The sequence below is a fragment of the Olea europaea genome, unplaced genomic scaffold, assembly GCF_002742605.1.
Source record: "Olea europaea var. sylvestris unplaced genomic scaffold, O_europaea_v1 scaffold1787, whole genome shotgun sequence".
Taxonomy (NCBI): domain Eukaryota; kingdom Viridiplantae; phylum Streptophyta; class Magnoliopsida; order Lamiales; family Oleaceae; genus Olea; species Olea europaea.
This window is the reverse complement of record NW_019235605.1, coordinates 81158-95864: the sequence shown is the minus strand read 5'-3', so window position 1 is coordinate 95864 and position 14707 is coordinate 81158. Positions and strand designations below refer to the sequence as shown.

The 14707-nt window shown below is 41.7% G+C and overlaps 1 protein-coding gene across 1 annotated transcript; it reads left to right on the top strand.

The window, feature by feature from the left end:
- Positions 1-8561: 8561 nt before the first annotated feature.
- Positions 8562-10603, top strand: LOC111378226 (axoneme-associated protein mst101(2)-like). Its single transcript, XM_023001395.1, has 3 exons — positions 8562-8586; positions 9246-10108; positions 10157-10603. Exons 1-3 carry the CDS (start codon positions 8562-8564, stop codon positions 10601-10603), a joined length of 1335 nt encoding a protein of 444 aa, XP_022857163.1.
- The last annotated feature ends 4104 nt before the right edge of the window (positions 10604-14707 follow it).

Here is a 14707-nt window from a genome sequence, read left to right as displayed (position 1 = left end):
TCCCACACCCACATTACACATCCTCATTAGCTCTCTGGCTGTGAAATTGCTCACGATCATAGAAGTGCTTTTTTCTCAAATCTTTAGCTGCGAAATTTCTCAAATCTCTGCCAATTCTTCCGAAGACCCAGCACTCAATCATACTTCCAGAGTTGCCTACCAACATGACTATTCACATTGCGCAACCATGGGTTCCCCCCTCCGCAATTTATAGCTTCCACGTTTCTATATGCAGTAAAATCCTAGTAACAATCTAGTCTACAAGCTCATAGAAAATAGAAATAATTAATGATTATTACATATTTTCATATATGGAGAGAGAATTTGTCAATTTGCCCCACCTATCTTCGACCTTTTATAATAGTAGTGCCCCAAATCCTTAGCAATAATAGCACAAGGCCTATTTGCAGCTAGCATACCATGACAACGAAGGTGGAAGAGGGCAGCAGAGGTGGTGGTGGCGGAAAGGGGTAAAACGGGTCCACCTGGTTTTGGGTTTAGAAGAAGGTGGGGTGGCGATGGTGGTGGGTATGGGAGGAAGAAGGTAAATAGTGACTAGGTTTTGATTTTTTTTGTTTTTTGTTTAATGTTTTTCATTTTTAATTCAAAGTTACTATTTTAGGGTTAAAGTCAAATTCATTGGGTCTACTAACATTTAAACTAATAGAAATCATCCACTTAGACCCTAGGGCCAATTTTTGAAAGGTTTGAAACCGTAGGTGGCACAAAGTAAAGGTTAAGATAAAGTCTTCAAAAAATCAAAAGGTTTGAGACCGTTGCTGCAATCATCCCCTTTTTATTCATATGTTGTATGTGATGTGGTTGAACGTGGATTTATAATTTGCATGTTTATTTCAGTCGCTATAAACCTTTTTTTTGTAATTTTTTTCCACCCTTTGCAGCCACAATTGCAGACTGTATGTGATAAATTATAAATGGCAAAATTGATACAATGGCAGAGAGATTTGATCCAATCATATCAATATCTAACTTGGTTTGCCAACTATTTAAACATAGTTGTGAGAAGATTATTGAAGCCTACGATACAAATTTCGGCCTTGTGTTGTATAGCGTTAGGCATGACAAAATGGTGAAGGGGTGGTTATTGAATAAGGTGTTCTTTTGTCTATTTTTATTGAATAACATTATGTGGCAAATTCTATTCTTTTGAATAGTGCAGTTAATTTCAACTTTTGAAATGTGCTATAATGGCTTTTAACATATGAAAATGTCATTATCATACTCTGTTGTTTCTTCATTCATACTCCATGATTTTAAATTAGTGTTTTCTATTCATAATTTTGAAATTGTAAAGTTCTATTGGAAATGTATGTGAATGTGATATATATAATAGCTAGAATTTAGTTGGAAAATTACAAGACCATATCCCCAAAATTCAAACCATGGATCATATTATTGCCCAGAAAGCAAGCATTGGCTGAGAACACTAGTATGTCGTGGAGTTTGTGTGAATAGTCAAATAGGAATGCGCCACAAGGTATATCCAGCATTTCTAATTTGGGTGAATCATGTATCCATAAGGCAAAAAATAATGATGATGAAGAAGCATCATCCAATAATATGCCTGCTTAGTCTTAGTTGGCTGAAAGTGAGCGAGCAACATATGCAAATAAAAAAAAATGATCTTAAAAAGAACAAAAAATTACACATTTAGTAAAATGAAACAATACAAAAATTAAACATTTAGTAAATGATTCGTGAACAAAAATGTACACATTTCGAATTGAATGTATATTTAGTTGAAGCAACTTCTTGAAACGTGAATTATAATTCATTTTAAGGTCTGAAACATTACATGTACAAATAAGAAAAAAAATGAAGGAATGATTATATTTCTGAAACAGGATAGCTTCTGTTATATATTTATGGTATATATATAAAATGTGAAAGAAATAATTAAATTAGATAAAGTGACAAAGTGATGGAAAATGTAGCTTCTGTGTGGGACGCCAGGGGTTCAAGTCACTCCCCACGCAGATATTAAAATAAAATGTCTTGATTGGGGCTTTGGGCTCTTGGGCTTCTTCCTTGACTAAAATAAATATTTTTTTTATTATTTAATGGGTAAAACTAGCCAATATTTTTTGACTGTTCGTTTTTGTAACAACCCACTAACAGCCATTAAAACACTCACTACTCAGTCATTAAAATTCTGCATTAACATGGTGAAGACTGTTATTTCCATCTTTCATATATAAACTCATATCCCGTTTTGGAAAAAAGACGCACAAAAAAAAAAATAGAAAAATCATCTTGCATCAATCCTCCTCATATTCGGGTTTTTACATATATTCTGGAGTACAATTGAGAGTTCTAGAAAAACCATTCGTGATTGCTGCACAAGTGATTTACGATCATTGTATTTTGGGAGTGATTGTCAACGGAGGTCACATCAATTATCGATGGGCAATTTCACTTTAGGACATCGTGCTGTCACGAGATTCGATCGGACGATAAGTTTTATATTTCTGCATTATATTGTTCTGATCACTACTGTAACTAATTATTTTTTCCAACAGCTTCTTGATGGATAGGCATAGTAGAAAATAATGAGAAGGATGACTATCTCCACTTACACATTGGGATACGGTTTGCCCATTTCTAATTTTTTGAATTCTGTATTCATTAATTTGAAAAGGATATTGAATGATCCTTGATGCTAGGGTCATTTAAAAAATTTCAGTCACAAAGATTGTTTTGATCTATATTTGGCATCTAGTATTTCTTAAAATATTTACTATATCACAAAGTATTACTTGAATTATATAGGGTCTGTTTGATTGCAAGAATGAAATTTGGGTGGAAAGAAAACGAATTTCAGGGAATTGAATTGCCTAATTAAATGTGTTTGATTGATATAATTTTTCACCTGAAAAAAGTTAAAATTTTGGATCTTTTAGTGTTCGTTTGGTTTTATTTTTCATGAAAATTATCAATTAAATGGATAATTTTTTTTACAATTGTGCATATAATTTTTTCCCATTACCAAAAATAAATAAATAAATAAAAAGTTGAAAATTATTTTCTCACCAAAACCAAAGGAATTGGTTTTACTTAAAAAGCTGGAAAAGGTGGTCACGTGGGAGAGGAAGTGGAAAACCAATTCCATGAAATTTGGGTGCCATCAAACACACAATTTTGGATGGAAACGGAAAATATTTTCCATTTTTCATGGAAAAAGAAGGTTATCAGGCATGGCCTAAATGTCACATAGTAAATCTTGAAATTTTATTTTGTAATGATGTAGATATGAAATTTTTCGAATAATTTATACCAACGAAAATAAATTTTAGGCCCAATTATTTAAGCCAATAAAAAAGGCCCAGGCAAAATAACAGCAGACCATTCCACAAGCTTTTGAAGAAAAGATATATGTGCAGTTACAAAAATGCCCTTAAAATTAGATGTCTTTTGAAAAATCTTTAGAAAGTTAAAAATAATGTGTAATATTAAAAAGTGACACAATATTACTTTTAAAAAAAATGAAAATTGTCACTTTTTAATAAAAAAAAGGTAACACAATAGCATTTTGAAAGTTAAGTGTCACTTTTTTTTATTAAAAAATGACATACAATGTTATTTTTATTAAAAAGTTATGTTTGTTAAAAAAAAAAAGTGATAGAAATCAAGAGGATGACTGAAAAAAGTGAAAAACACTGAAAAGTGGCGAAAATTCAAAAAGGTGACAATAAATTACAAAAAAAAGTGACGAATTCAAAAAAGTGACAAAATAAAAAAATGACAAACATTAAGTAACAATTTTTTTTTTTTTTTTATAAAAGACAAACTAAAAAAAAGTGACATAAATTAAAAAAAGAAAAAAGTGATACAAATTCAAAAAATGTGTGAAAAAAGTGACAAATACTCAAAAAGTGACTAAATTCAAAAAAAAAAATGACACGATGTTACTTTATGTAGATTAGAAACAATGGCTAGATATCCATAAAAGATTCTCATTTTCTCTTTAGTTATCATGTTTAATTTCACACAATTTGAATTGTTATCATCTTCCTTGTTAAATGCCAAGCATACCTCCTCTTTCTTCATTGAACACCAAACATCTTTAATTCAATTTATGGACCAAACGCCGATCAAAATGTCAAGAGTTAGCACTAAATTTCTCATCCAACTGAGTACTCTCCACACCCTTTCATTATGATCACCAACAATTGAGCTTTCATAACCCCATTCTTGCTCCAATCCACTAGACCATTGACTCCATCAACAAAATTTCAATTTTTTTCTGTATAAACATATTGCATAAACCTCAATGCACCCAGAAACCTGGAATGATTTTAGCAATAAAATCCAATTTTCACATAATTTCCCAAAAAAAAATAAATAAATCGCAAATCCATTTAGTAAAGCAAGTGAGTCGAAGTAGAAGAAAGCAAGTAGTCTTGTGCAAGATGAAACACACACACACACATATATAACAGATGCGTAAGGGGAAGAAACCAAGGTCTTTCATGAATCAACAACTCATTTTCCTCAAAAGCCTCAGGCGACGGAGTTCGAAATCCTTTAGATTTGAATTCCGATTCAGGTGCTGCAGAACTGTGAAATTAAATGGGTGAAAGGATTTTTTTGGGACCTTTCTGGACATTGGGACCGATTTAGGTCTTGGGATGGGTTTGATAGTTTTATAACGTATTAAATGCGGGGTTAAATCATTTAATTAGTTAATAGAGTATTAATCAAATTAGTGCTAACTCTTGACATTTTGATCGACGTTTTGTCAATAAATTGAATTAAAGATACTTGGTATTGAATGAAGAAGGCAGAAGGAAGACGATTGTGTCACTTTTTTTCCTTTTTCTATTTTTTTTTATTTCTATTACTTTATTTATTTGATTTCAATGTTTAATTGGTGTTTTGTCACTTAAAAAAAAAAAAAATATTTGTCAGTTTTGTGTTTGTAGGTCCTATCGTAAAAGGTCCAATTGGAAAGGAGTGTGTTGATCATTGGCCTACGATTGCCAGTGCTACCAATGCCATTTTTGCCAGTGCTACCAATGCCATTTTTTAGAATAAATTCGGAGTGGTGGGAGTTTTTGTTTTTTGAGTTCTATTGAATATTTAAGTCTTTGAAGTCCGATGTTATAAATTTATATGATACCTATACTGAACAAGTTCCTATTATTTGTAGGAAGTTAACTTCTTTACCCATTTTTTGATTTCTATGGATGTTCTTTAGTTCTATTAATAGGGATTATTGCCTATATGATTGTAAGTAAAGATGTACCATTTATGTGTTTATTACAGATGTGTTGATAATAAATAGAATTGAGGGCAAAAAGATTGGCCTACATGCTGTCCTCGTCATTTAACAAAGAAGATGATAACAATCCAAAACCTTATGAAATTAGACGTGATAATTCAAGAGAAAATGAGAATCTTTTATGGACATCTAGCCACTGTTTCTGATCTAGATAAAGTAATATCGTGTCACTTTTTGAGTGTTTGTCACATTTTTTTTTAATTTTCTGTCAAATTTTTTGACTTTGTATCACTTTTTTTTTTCTTTTTGTCACTTTTTCTTTTTGTCATTTTTTTGAATCTTTGTCACTTTTTTAAATATTTTCCACTTCTTTAGTGCTTGTCATTTTTTTCAGTCATCTTCTTGATTTCTATCACTTTTTTTAGTGACGAACATAATTTTTTAATAAAAATGACATTGTATGTCATTTTTTAATTAAAAAAAATGACTTAACTTTCAAAAGTGCTATTGTGTTACCTTTTTTTAATTAAAAAGTGACAATTTTTATAAAAAAAAATAAAAAAAAAAGTGATATTGTGTCACTTTTTCATATTACACATTATTTTTTACTTTCTAAAGATTTTTCATATAATTTTTCAAAAGACATTTAATTTTAAGGGCATTTTTGTAAGTTATCCTAAATAATAGATCTAATAGGCCCAATAAAGATCATAATGCTGGCCCAACAAGAAAGGAGCAAATGAACGTGCCCCCAACCAAAACATGGAGAGAAATTGAATTGAATAGAAAAGTTAAAAGAAAGACAAATTCTTGCAGGAGCCTGTTGCGTACGTTGGAAAAGTCCTGCAAAAAAGTTGAATATGCAAACATCAACATTTTATTTACATCAACATTCAATGTCGATCCAATGGTAAAAAAAGAACCGTTAGTATTTCGAAATGTAGCTAGTGTCGATGGTTGACGTTACTGTGGTCGCCGGAAGTAATGGAGATTTCGGCAGTGGGTGAGATTGAAAAGTGCAGCCCATATATCATCTTCTTGGTCGTAAAGATAATTAGTCTGAGGCTTGGTTGTATCTGTGAAGCAAAATTTCTAGCTTTCCGCCATTTTTCATCTGCTAAGAGCTTTGTTGACCCCAAAAAGTATGCCAATAGATGTCGGTCCCACCCGCGCTTGCGTGGACGAATGTCCAACACGTTAAGACACGTGGATGGTCTAAAACGAGTGGTTCAAAGAGGCGTGGGAGTAGCCCAACGACGCGGGACGGTGACGTTCGGAATCCGGCGGGTTATTCGTAATTCGATTGTACAATAATTACCAACTGGTACTCGTAAATGTATATGTGAAAGTGTATAAACTCGATTTGTGTATTGCAAGTAACTGAGGGAGAGTTGAGTAAATGTAGTTTTTAGTATTGATTCTTACATTAGCCTTTGACATTACACAATGTGAGTATTTATAGTAATACATATGAAATGGGAGCCCTTGGATGAAGTGGCACGTGGCCTCATCTCCTTAGTTCAAACGTCTGTTCTTAGGTATGGGACTTGACTTGCTAGCTTACAGCGCATTTATTGCTTGCGCAGATCCTTTATACTAGTGACAAGACTTGACCTTTACGCTTGTGACAAACGTTCCATCGGTCATTCGAATAAGATCTCTGAGCAGGCGATCTCTTGGGAGAAGTGATAGTGGAGGAAACTCCTTGTGGTTAGGAGGCTCGCGCATCAGTTTCGGGGCTTCGACCATTTGACAAATACCTCCACCCGAGGACCTCAGCTAAATTCTACAGGTTTCATGCTTTGGGTCATGGGGCTCGGTAGTTGGACTTCGACAGAGTACGTCGGATCGTGGTGCCTCGGTGGATGGACCTCGGCTCGAAGCAGTTTGGATGTAGCCCACCTCGGCAATGTGTGCCACCTCGGCAGGAATGCCACGTGGATCAGGATGAGTGGGCCATTGGCCCGGGTGGGTATGACAGGTGTGACAACACGCAACAATAGTCCCCCAAGTCTAAGTATAATCATTAATGTAATGCGAGAACTTTAATGGAGTAGAAGTTGAAAGAATTTTTGAACCCCAAATAATAGTCCCCTGAGTCCAAGTATAGATATTTATATCATGGTTGGAGTTTGAGATGTGTTGCCGCGGATGAATGATGAAGAAGCCGAGTTGGTTGAATAAACCGAACCTGCGAGGCTTGTAAAGGCTGAAATGTGATGAAGCTGAAGTGGTTGAGAAAACCGGACCTGCGAGGCTTGATTGCTGAATGGTGAGGAGAGAAGCCGAGGTGGTTGAGGAAACCGATCTTGTGAGGCTTGAATGCTGAATGGCGAGGAGGAAGCCGAGGTGGTTCAGGGACCGAACCTGCGAGGTTTTGATGCTGAATGGTGAGGAGAGAAGCCGAGGTGGTTGAGGAAACCGAACCTGCAAGGCTTGAATGTTGAATGGCGAGGAGGAAGCCGAGGTGATTGAGAAAACGGAACCTGCGAGGCTTGAATGCTGAATGGCGAGGAGGAAGCCGAGGTGGTTGAGGAACCAAACATGCAAGGCTTGCCGAGGTCCAATGGTAATGATTACGCGTTGGTTGCTGTGCCAATGATTTGATGTTTTGTGCTTGTTTTCGAGGAAAGGTGGCTGAACCGTTACAACTTCCAAGGCGCTGCTGCCGTCGAATTAAAAATGCAATTATGAGGGCAGCTGGCGTTTCTAGAAGCAGACGCGTTGGAGAGGTGCGTGGGATGTACGCATAAATCTGAAGCGTAGGATTTAAAAACTGTTTGAATTCAGCACCTCGGATTGGATCTGAAATGGAGGGCTCGGATTGATTGAGATTTGATCTGACGGCTGGGGTTCGTTTTGGACCTTTATAAAAGGCGAGAAAATCCCAATTTTCAGGATTTTTGAACACTTTGCACTCTGAAACTCTCTCAAATCTCCAATTTTTCGGCGTCGAGGTTGTCTGTGATATTAAATTCCGACCAGTCTCCGTTTGTTTCGAACTCGTTTAGGTATTGTTTGCATAAAAAACCCTTGTTACTTTCTTTGTACTGACAAAATGGAGTCCACTTCGGGTAGGGAGCTTGTTACAGTGGCGTCTTTAGACTATGGGGTCGGTCATGGGGGGATGTCCGAGGTGGATAGGTATGCCATGGCCAAGGAGGCTGTAGATTATACCCAGGAGTGGGGGGCTTCTAGCGTGCCCTCGAATATGACGGGGAAGAGGTTGGGGGAACTTAGGGAGAGGTACAGTGTACCCCATAACATAGAAATGTTAGTGCCCGAGCGGGCCTTCTATCCGAGGCCCGACTGAGTGGCCATGAGTGAATACTTGTTCAAGGCAGGTATGCGTCTTCCTCTGCACCCTTTCTTTAGGGCGGTGCTTAGGAAATTCATGCTGTCGCTGACCCAGGTTCTGCCGAATGGGTGGAGCTAGCTGGTCGGCTCATACTTCCTGTGGAAGGAAGTGTCACTTGGGGTGGACATGCCTCTTCATGTGTTCATGACCCTGTTCCAGCCCCGGGTAATTGGGAAGGAGTTAAGGGCGTGGTACTACCTCACGCCTTGGGGGGCTCACGCACCCTTTGTGGTGGGACTTCCTTCCTCTATCAAGGGGTGGAAGGAGTCCTGGTTCTGGGTGCGAGGTAAATGGCAGGCAGTGGAGGGTGACAAAGCCCTGTCATGCACAGTGCCGACCCAGTACTACGAAGCTCGTGAGTCTCCCGACCTCTGCTTGTCTTTTGAAGTCAGAATATGAATTCGTCTAACTCTTGGAGGTTCCTTTGCAGATAGTAGTACGAGGTTCGAGCTCAGCAGGGAGGAATTCGAGGTGATAGAGGATATTTACAAGAGGCCTCTGAAGCTTCGGCACTTCGATCACCTGATTGATAGAAGCAGATACTTTTTGGACTTCGAGCTGATGGCATCCAGAGGTATGAGGCCCCAACACTTGTTTTTATCCTTATTGTTTCTTATGCTGATGCTGATCTGACATATTGTGCAGACAAATTCAAGAAGAGGGAGTACCCAGCTCCGGACATGGCCTCTATCTTGAAGGCCACTTTTACTGCGAAGGCGAGGCCCCTGAAGCCTGGGTCCAATGGGGCAAAGGAAGTCCGAGGTAGGGTTGAGTGCCTGTCCAAGGACTACACTCCCAGGGCCTCAGAGGAGCCAACTACTCAGAGGCCAGGGAAGCCTAAGGAGCCTCGGGGCAAGGAAAAAGTCTCTGAGGAGACTAAGAAGAGGAAGCTGGTGCACATCTCCAGCTCAGCTGGCAAGTCTGGGACCTCAGTGTCCCATAGGGCCGAACAGACTAGAGAGCCGAAGCTTCTTGCTGCAGCCTCTAAAGTCATCAAAACGGAGATGGTAAGAGAGGTAGAGGCCGAAGAGGCTGCAAGGCGAGCTGCAGAAGCCGCCGAAGAGGAGGCAGCAAAGGAGAAGCCGGTTCGGGAAAAGGGAAAGTCTCCAAACTTCCTAGCTAGGAGGGAGGAGGAGCTGGCCCCAGCCTTGGTGGAGGCTCTCCCTGAGGAAATCAGAAGTGCCACCAAGAGCTTTTACAAGTTCTGGACAGAGAGGTGGCAGCTGCATGCCTCGTCTTGTGATGCCACAGACTTGACAAGGGCACTGGTGAGCCAAAGTGCCCGAACCTTTGGCCTCGTGCTCGAGTGCAGGGAGGCCTTGAGCGAATTCCAGACAAGGACCCACATCTCGGAGGGGAAGGTTGCCTCCCTTGTAGAGGAGGTTAAAGCTGCTAAGGCCGAGGCCGAAGAAGCCAAAGCCCAGAGGGTTGAAGAGGCGGCGAAGCTTGAGTCTGCTTTGGCCCAAATTGAGGCCCTAAAGAAGGAAGTATATGAGTCACAGTGCGAGGTGGCCTCCTTGACAAAGAAGGTGGAGGTTTCCAATGAGCACCAAAAGGTGACTGCTGAGGCTCTTGAGAAGGCGAATCTCTCCTTGGCCGGTGCTCGAGATGCCTATCAGTTTCTCGAAGGCCAGGCGAAGTGGTATATGAACGACGCCTCGGTTGCCAGAGAAGAGGCCAGAACTGCAAGGGAAGAGGCGGTGAAGGAATACATCGCCAATTTCCACACTACAGAGGAGTACAAAAGCTTCAGCTCTTACTGGAGGAACTTCGCCTATGCCGAAGTGCTAGAGAGGGCAGAGGAGCTGTATCCCAATTTGGACCCGGCTCAACTTAGGTCCGAATTTGTTGATGAGGTACCTCAGACCCCAGCTGAGGAGGTCCAGGGTGATGAAGAAGTTGATGCCGAAGCCCCAAATGTCGAGGCAGAGAAAACAACTACTGATGCCCAAGTTGTCGAAGCCCATATTGCCGAGGCACCTCCGTCATCTAGCCAAGCATAGACTAGGTTTTATTTTTCAGTAATTTGGATATAATGGCCAGAGGCCCTCCTTTGTAACCTTTGGAATATCAATATAATGTCTTTCTTCTTTCATTGTTGCTTTTTGTCTAAGTTTTTATACCTCGTTAAACAAATGAACTGGAACTTGATGTAAGCATTAACTAAATAACTTTGTGAGCCTCGGACTGAAATAAATGAGCATAACTTGAGGAAATCAGCTGTGCGAACCTCGGACTTGAGCAAATTAACATAACTTAAGGAGATGAACTCTGTGAGCCTCGGACTTAAGCAAATTTCTATAAGGATATGAGCTGTACGAACCTCGGACTTAAGCAAATTAACATGACTTAAGGAGATGAACAGCGTGAACCTCGGACTTAAGCACATTAACATCACTTAAGGAGATGAGCAGTACGAACCTTGGACTTAAGCACATTAACATGACCTAAGGAGATCGGACTTAAGTCAACAATGTGAGCCTCGGACTGTAGGGTTGTGGCTTCTCCTTTTGGCATTCAGTAAGGCCAAAGGGAGGCATGTGCTAGCGCCTCGGAATTCAAGCAAGGTGGCCCAGAGGTGGGTCCCAAGCCTCTCCTTCGAGGTGACGACGCATCCCAGACATAGTCGATGGTGCAGCCATGTTGAGGCTTCTCCCCTTGGTGTTCAGCAAGGCCAAAGGGAGGCATGTGCTAGCGCCTCGGAGTTCAAACGAGGTGGCCCAGATGTGGGTCCCGAGCCTCTCTTCCGAGGTGACGACGCATTCCAGACATGGTGGATGGTGCAGCCATGTTGAGGCTTCTTCCCTTGGCGTTCAGCAAGGCCAAAGGGAGGCATGTGATAGCTCCTTAGAGTTCAAGCGAGGTGGCCCAGAGGTGGGTCTCGAGCCTCTCCTCCTAGGCGACGACGCAGTATGACACGATTTAATCAATGCATTTTATTGAGCCATAGAAATATTACAAAGGCTGGGAAAGTCATCCAGCATGATACAATTCATTGATAAAAGATTCTGAGGTGTTCAATATTCCATGGACGGGGTTGTGCCTTGCCGTCCATGTCTTCAATCCAGTAGGTTCCAGGTCGGATTTCTTCTCTGATCTTGTATGGACCTTCCCAGTTCGGCCCCAGGGAACCGGAACCAGGTTCTTTTGAAGATGGGAAGACCCTCCTGAGCACAAGATCGTTGATTCGGAACGACTTTTTCTTGACTTTGGAGTTGAAGTACCTTGTCATCTTTCTTTGATAGGTGCCTAGTCTCAGCTGTGAGTCATCCCTTCTCTCCTCAATGAAATCGAGGTCGAGCCTCCGGAGCTCGTCGTTGGTCACTTCGCTGAAGTGTAGACGACGTGGAGATGGGAGTCCGACCTCCACGGGGCTCATTGCCTCAGTCCCAAAAGCCATGAGAAAAGGGGTCTCCCCAGTTGGGGTCCTGGTGGTGGTTCGAATTGCCCAAAGTACTTGGGGCAGCTCATCAACCCAAGCTTCCTTGGATACATCAAGCTTCCTTTTCAGGACGTGCTTGATTGTCTTGTTTACGGCTTCAACTTGGCCATTAGCTTGTGGGTAGTGAGGTGTAGAGAAGTACTTCTTTATGCCAAGGTTTTCACACAGTTCTCTAACCTTCTTGTTATCGAATTGCTTGCCATTGTCTGAGATGATCGAGTAGGGAATTTCGAACTGGCAAATAATATTCTTCCATAGGAACTTGGAGGTGTTTGCTTCCGTGATTTTTGCCAGTGGTTCAGCTTCGACCCACTTTGTGAAGTAATCAATGGCCACTAATGCAAAACTTGCACCTCCTCTACCTTTAGGTAAGGGGCCTATGAGGTCCACCCCCCATTTTGAGAAGGGCTAGGGGCCGGAGACTGCAGTCAAGTCCTGTGATGGTCATCTTTGTACGGGAGAGAATCGTTGGCACTTATCACATTTTCGCACGAATTCGAAGGCGTCCAGTTTCAAAGTAGGCCAGTAGTACCCTTGCCTCAGTATTTTTTGTGCCAGAGATAGGCCTCCAGAGTGGTTGCCACACACTCCCTCGTGGACTTCTCTTAGTATGTAGGTAGCCTCTTCTCCCCTGATGCATCGTAAGAGTGGAGAGGGGAAGCTTCTCTTGTAGAGAATATCATCAATGAAAAGGAAGTGGGCTGACCTCCTTCTCAGCTTATAAGCATCATTCTTGTTGGTGGGCAGCGCCTGGTCTTTCAGATATGCTATGATTGGTTGCATCCAGGTGGGAGTTCCAGAGACCCACATGACATAGGGGCCTCGGTAGAAGGCAGGAGGAGGTGCTCGATAGGTACTACAGTGAGTAGCTCGAGTCTTTGCTACTAGCTAGCTTCGAGAGTGCATCCGCATGAGCGTTTTCGATGCGGGGAACCTGGGTAACTCAAACTTCTCAAAGGATGGGATGAGATTTATCACCATTTTTAGATAAGAGGCCATCGTTTTGTCTTTGGCTGAGAAGTTACCATTGACTTGGCTAACAACCAGCTGGGAGTCACTATTGACGAGTAGCTTCTTTACTTACATTTCCTTGGCCAGTCTGAGGCCTGCAAGGAGTGCTTCATACTCTGCGACATTGTTGGTGGCTTTGAATCCGAACCACACGATCGAGGTGAGTTTGTGACCCTCGGGGCTGATGAGGACAACCCCGGCACCTGAGCTGACCTCCCCAGCTGAGCCATCGACGAAGACGCTCCACGTGGGGGGTTCGACGGATTCCATGATTTCATCCACCTCGGGTAGGTTGGCAAACTCAATAACAAAGTCAGCCAAGGCTTGCCCTTTGATGGCTGCCCTAGCTTTGAACATAAGGTCAAATTCACTTAGTTCCACTGCCCATTTCAACAATCTTCCCGAGGCATCGGGCTTTTGGAGTACTTGCCTCAGGGGAAAATTTGTAAGTACATGGATGGTATGAGCTTGGAAGTAAGGTCTCAATTTCCTAGAGCCCGTGATTAAGGCCAAAGCGAGCTTCTCCATATCGGGGTATAGGGTCTCTGGCGATAGGAGCGCTTTACTCGTATAGTAGACGGGAAGTTGGGTGGACCCTTCTTCTCGAATCAGAACCGAACTAATGGCGTCATTGGAGACGGCAAGATATAGTTGCAAGATGTCGCCGGGCTTCGGCTTGGAGAGGAGGGGGGCTTGCCCCAAATGCCTTTTCAATCCTTAGAAGGCCTCTTCACATTCCTCAGTCCATTGGAATTTCTTCCCAGCCTTAAGCACTTTGAAAAATGGGAGGCACTTGTCAGTTGCTTTGGAGACAAAGCGACTGAGTGCTGCCACTCGTCCAGTTAAGCTTTGCACTTCTTTTGGCTTTTGAGGGGACCTCATCTGGCACAGAGCCTCAATCTTCTCGGGATTTGCTTTAATTCCTCGCTGGTTGACCATGTACCCCAAGAACTTGCCGGAAGCCACCCCAAAGGCACATTTCAAGGGGTTGAGCCTCATCCTGTACCTTCTCAGGATTTGGAAGGTGTTGTTGAGGTGCGCTACGTGGTTTTCTGCCTCTAAGCTCTTCACCAGCATGTCATCCACGTAGACCTCCATTGTCTTGCCAATGAGGTCGGTAAACATTTTGTTCACGAGTCTTTGGTAGGTTGCTCCGGCTTTTTTCAACCCGAAAAGCATCATTCTATAGCAATAGAGGCATTGGTCCGTGATGAAAGAGGTGTGCTCTTCATTGGCCGGGTGCATGGGGATCTGGTTGTAGCCGGAGTATACATCCATGAAGCTCAACAACTCGTGCCCAGTCGTGGATTCCACCAATTGGTCAATCCTTGGAAGCGAAAAGCTGTCTTTCGGGCAAGCTCTATTAAGGTTGGTAAAGTCGATGCATATCCTCCATTTGCCATTGTGTTTCTTAACCAAGACCGGGTTGGAGAGCCACCTCGGATAGGTGGCCTCCCTGATGAAGCCATTTTGGATGAGCTTCTGAACCTCTTCCTTTAGGGCCTCATACCTCTCAGGGTTGAGAGCTCTCCTTTTTTGTCTATGCAAGGCAAATTAGGATCAATTTTCAAGTGGTGGCAGCTGATCTTGGGGTCTATGCCCACCATGTCCTCATGCCTCCAAGCGAAGACGTCAAGGTTCTTGCCTAGAAAGT

Coding starts and splice junctions, on each gene's coding strand:
- LOC111378226 (XM_023001395.1), top strand. CDS start 8,562: ATGAGTGAATACTTGTTCAAGGCAG. Junction 8,587..9,245: donor TGAATACTTGTTCAAGGCAG/GTATGCGTCTTC, acceptor CATATTGTGCAG/ACAAATTCAAGAAGAGGGAG. Junction 10,109..10,156: donor TATATGAGTCACAGTGCGAG/GTGGCCTCCTTG, acceptor GAGCACCAAAAG/GTGACTGCTGAGGCTCTTGA.